Source organism: Zingiber officinale, chromosome 7B, assembly GCF_018446385.1.
Source record: "Zingiber officinale cultivar Zhangliang chromosome 7B, Zo_v1.1, whole genome shotgun sequence".
In the NCBI taxonomy this organism is placed as follows: domain Eukaryota; kingdom Viridiplantae; phylum Streptophyta; class Magnoliopsida; order Zingiberales; family Zingiberaceae; genus Zingiber; species Zingiber officinale.
The window spans coordinates 84,835,813-84,841,175 of record NC_055999.1 but is presented as its reverse complement, the minus strand read 5'-3'; the positions used below and the strand labels follow the sequence as shown (position 1 = coordinate 84,841,175).

The window sequence follows — 5,363 nt, the reverse complement described above, 5'->3', positions numbered from 1 at the left end:
TCTGTTAAAGAACGACCTCGCTCTAATAGCACGTGTTAGGGTCAAAATGTTCTAGAGAGGGGGTGAATAGCTTGTTGCGCTCGTCGTTGCTTGCTTCTTGTGATGATATGCAGCGGAAATAACAAGAAAAAAAATTACAACGCTAACACAAAGGATTTACTTGGTATCCACCTCAAGAAGAGGTGACTAATCGAAGGATCCACACACACGAGCACTCTCCACTATGAAACCACTCCTTTATGATAACTACCGAAAGCGAGGAAGCCTTACAACACTCTCAGTACAAGAAGAAAGAAAGGGTAGCAAATACAAGTAAGATCTTATAGATTTACAGCATAAAACCCTAACCCTAGATTCTTCTTCTTGTGTTGAACGCCTCTTGATCTTGGAAGAACAGCAACCCTTGCTCCATGAATGCTTCAAGAACTGGCGTGAGTCTCTGTGGAGAAATCACTGTGTTCGCATGGAGAAGAAAGCCGAAGAACTTGTTGAGGAAATCGCTCGCCAATTGCTATAACCTACGCAACGGTCAGATCCCAATCGATTGAATTGCTCTCAATCGATTGGGGAGGCTTTGAATCGATCGGTTGATCGATTCAGAGCACCTCTATGATTTCTAAAAAGAGCCTTAGTCGATTGCCCGATCAATTCAAGGCTCTCTCGTGATTTCCAGCCTCCCAATCGATCACCCGATCGATTGGAGGTTCCCAATTGATCGGTTGATCAATTGGGAGGGCTTCTGTGTGATGGCGTCAACTTCCCAATCGATCCACTGATCGATTGGGGGGAGGATTTGTCGTGAGACTCATCCAATCGATCAATCGATCGATTAGACATGAGTTAATCGATCGGTTGATCGATTTGGCTCATTTGTGACTTGCCAAATCAAGTCCAAAGTCCCTAAAACCAACATCCGGTCAACCATGACCTGTTGGAATATCATGCCTAGCATCCGGTCACCCTCAACCTACTAGGACTTCCTCACCAAGTGTCCAGTCAATCCCTTTGACCCATTTGGACTCTTTTCTCCTCGTGCCAAGTGTCCGGTCAACTTTGACCCACTTGGACTTATCGATACCAAGTGTCCGATCAAACTTGACCCACCTAGATTTTCACGTGTCTGGATTCACTCACCAGGTCTTCCCTTCTGTCTAGCTTCACTCACCAAAACTTTCACTTAGCTTCACTCACTAGGATTTCCCTTCTGTCTAGCTTCATTCACTAGGACTTTACATCTGCTTGGCTTCACTCACCAGGACTTCCCTTCTGCCTAGCTTCACTCACTAGGACTTTACATCTGTCTGGCTTCACTCACCAGAACTTTCACTTCTGCCTAGCTTCACTCACTAGGATTTTACATCTGCTTGGCTTCACTTACCAGGACTTTCACCTAAATTCACTCACTAGGATTTCATACTGCCTAGTTTCACTCACTAGGTCTTTAACCTGCCTGGCTTCACTCACCAGGACTTTAACAGCTGCCTAACCTCTAGTTAGAACTTTCTCAGTCAAGTATTCAATCAACCCTTTGACATACTTGACTCTTCTTCACTTCTGATAAATCAACCTTGGCAAGAGGGGCATTGGACCAGCAATCTCCCCAGACGTTCTATTGCACCTGCAATCTCCATAACATCGAAACCCAAACATCAAGACTTAAGCTTCAGCCAACTCAAGCCTAGTCAACCTGGTCAACCTTGACCTAGGGGATATTGCACCAACAAATTATTCCAATCAACTCCCACTTATGAGATATTTTAAACAGGCTTTCCCTATCCCAACCGATTCATCCCCTTAAACAAGTTATACATGCTCCATTTAAATTAAAAAAAAAATCTAAATATTCCTGAAAAAATCCAATAAAATTATTTCTCAAATAACCTTATTATTTAATTATTATTTGGGTACCATATTTTACATGATATATACTTTATATTTCTTATATTATTTATATGGATGAAATTTCATATATATATCCTTCACATATAGATGAGTAGGCATTATCCTATTATTTATATTTCTTTATATGCATTATCCTCTCCCTAATTAATTTGTACAAGATGAATATGACATTTGGATTATGTATTATTATCTTAATTATATATATAAATCTGAATTTAATAATTATTTAGTAAGTTAATAAAAATTTAAATAATGCGTCATATAAATTTTTTTATACACATTTATGGAATTATATCATATATCAATTTTCCTTTTCTAAAATATATTAGAAATATTATTGCTAATAATATTTATCACTAATTAATTAAATTAATTGAAAATGGTGTACTACTATTTCAAAATATTAATCAAGTAACTAATACAATAATTTCAGTTTATATTCGCATTATATAACATGATTATTGGTTTTGGGCGCTACATTAGTAGATCAGCAAATGAAAGAATTCTTCTCTCACTTTCCATTAATGAGTCATTTTGCTTGTTCAATGTCGCATAGTTTTGACTCATAGGAGACTAAAGACATGAACGCTACTGATAAATAGCTCATGGTTTTGAGGTTTTTTTTTTGTTTATCACAAGTTTTGTTAATTTTAATAATATATGTTTCCATAATTTTGATTGTTAACTTATTTTCAAGAGAAATGTAGATAAAGGTATATTTTATCACTATGAGTAGATTTCCAAATTCTCATTATGGTACATTTTTTAAAAAATATGTCAAACTTGTATTTATCAATTTGTACATTTTTCTGATAAGTAGTTTTATACTTGTGTATATCTATTTGAACATTAGCTTTTACCATATAAGCAGGATTTTTTTTCATATATGAGTAGTTTTGCCCATATTTTTTTAATAACCTATCGTATCATACTTGTTGTAGGATTGGATGATGATGAATGTACTAGGTTTGAGTAGGATGTGAGATGTGTTGGTTTTGAGTAGGATGTGTTGATTTTGTGAAGGAATTGTTTTAGAAAAATGCACGATACTTTAAATGAATAATGTAATTGTTTTTGAATGTATCGTGGATGGTTTATGAATTGTTTGTGGATATTTTTGATCCTATTTGTGAATTATTTGTGAACAGGACCTATCACAATAATATTTCTTTTATTAGGATAATAACTCTGAAAAGACAAAATTTTCAATATTTTCTTTCAATTCGGGAGAAACATGATTAGGAGGGGCTAATTCAAATCAGTCGGGTAAAATGAGAACAACACCTACATTTAACCCTCCCTTTTTACCATTAGCAAGAACTTGTTTCAGTTGCCTATCATAAGGAATTTGGAAAACTGCTTCAAATATAGTATCAGGGAGCACAACTTGTGGAACTTCAATATCCACGGGTTTATTAGCTAAATGACAATTGGCACATACAATTCATCCTGTTGCTTCTCGCTGGTTTTCATAACCCTACTGCGCAAAAATAGGATATGCATTTGAAATGGATGACCGAGTTATTACATATATCATGATCGATACAGAAATAGATCGAGTCATCCCTTCCTTTACCCAACAAAATGTATTTTTATTTTGTACGTCCAATCATTAATTTCGAAGTTTCTACAATAAATTAGATAGGTAACTAGTACAGTTACCTATACACCAGTTTGACATTGTACTAGAATAATTGTATTGAATATATGATGAATATCTTGAGCAGATGAAAGTATAAGGAATTAAGTAAAATTTTTATTAAATGGATGAAATCGAAAAAACGACAAGTCAAGATTCACCCCCCCTCTCAATCGCACCGATCCTACAAATAAAATAAATGCACATTTCCTTTCATTGAAATTCCTTTATTTATCACAATAAATATAAATACGAATACTCAACTTAGCACTTCATATATATAATTCATGCTTATTAGGGATTGTTTAACTTGGTGCAATCTTTCTCTATAAGGGTCAATTCCATTTTATCTAGATCATGTCCAACTAAAACATCTTGCTGCATAATATTCCCAAAGATTTGTAAACCATCCGTTTCCATTATCGCCATGCATTTCACATGCTCTTGATACCACGTAAACAGGTTTTTAGGGCTCACCCAAAAATCTCCCAATGTCCCAGCAAACGAGAACCACAACCCCGGTAGCTCGTTCTCTTGCTCTGTCGAGAGCACAGTGAAGCACAATTTGAGTTTGCCTGGCATCTTCACAGTCGGCAAGATAACATAATTCGTCATTTTCATCACTAACTGATCCATCACATGAGTGGCCAGTATAGTCATGGGAGTTCCGGAGTCGAAGATGATGTTGCCGCCCGTTAACCTGGGGCTCCTAGCAAGGAAGATGTCAAACTCACCGGGAATTGAGATGGTATTAAGCTGCACAGCGTAGAAGCCATCTTGCGTCATGAGCGGCGTGACACTCACCTTTTCGGTGATCGCCGATTTGCCTCTTCCCAAGAAGAGCCTGCTGTCGGTTCCCTTATGGAGCATGTTCAGGCAGTAGGAGAAGTACTTGCTGATATACTTAGGGGCGAGCTGGTTGATCAAAGACGGTGGCCTGGGGCTCATCCCAATGAAGCTGCCGGGGTCGTCAATTATTGTGTTCAAGGATCGGATGTTACAACCGAATATCATATTTGGAATGGATGTAGATTGAAACGTATCTAATGTGGTGAAATGGAAGGTGTCCGAGGATAAAATTCCATCGATGTTGGAGCCATCACCGTAGCTGTAATGGTATCTACACATCTGACCATCATTGCAATAACCTCGGCGAAAGCTCTTGCACTCATCAGAAAGGCAAGATAACTTCTTGTAGGAGAGGGATGCACTATGATTGAATAGGGTGGCGGTCCTATTAAAGCATTGGCAGCCAACACAGTTGACCCAGTTTAGTTCACTGCCGGTGTCAAAGACGCCCCACACATATAGTGGGTTTGGCGTGCCGATGTTGAACCCCATCAAGAATTCCCAGTCATTAAAGAACAAGCCAACCTCTATGTCGATGGAGGTCTTCATGGCGATGCGCTTGTCCAAGTAGCTAGCTCGATTGATCGAGCGAACGACAGCGGCCTGCAAGCGATCGAATGGCGTCATCGAGCTATTGTATAGTGGTGACTTGGGGGAGTCACGGTGGACTAGCTCAACATCGAAGACAGTGTTTGTTAGGACAAGGGTCGGCACAAAGGAGATCAGTAGGAGGAGGCGGAAGAAGGTACTGATGGCCGACATTGCGATAATTATTGAAGATACATTTTGGACTAGTGCATGAATTTATAGAGAGATTGAACGACAGAATAAAGAAATTTAATTAATGGGAATTAATGATAAGATTGATTGAATAAAATTTGGAAGGAAGTGAGATTTAGAATAGTATTTAACTTAGAAATTTTGAGAGGAATTGGAAATTAATGCGAGTTAGGTATCTCATTAATTTGATTAA

The 5,363-nt window shown here is 37.9% G+C and overlaps 1 protein-coding gene across 1 annotated transcript; it reads right to left on the bottom strand.

Annotated features, from left to right (window-relative positions):
- Positions 1–3,835: 3,835 nt before the first annotated feature.
- Positions 3,836–5,152, bottom strand: LOC122004498 (probable aspartic protease At2g35615). The gene has a single exon (XM_042559375.1). The coding sequence runs from the start codon at positions 5,150–5,152 to the stop codon at positions 3,836–3,838; it is 1,317 nt and encodes a 438-aa protein (XP_042415309.1).
- Between the last annotated feature and the right edge of the window lie 211 nt (positions 5,153–5,363).

Coding starts and splice junctions, on each gene's coding strand:
- LOC122004498 (XM_042559375.1), bottom strand. CDS start 5,152: ATGTCGGCCATCAGTACCTTCTTCCGCCTCCTCCTACTGATCTCCTTT.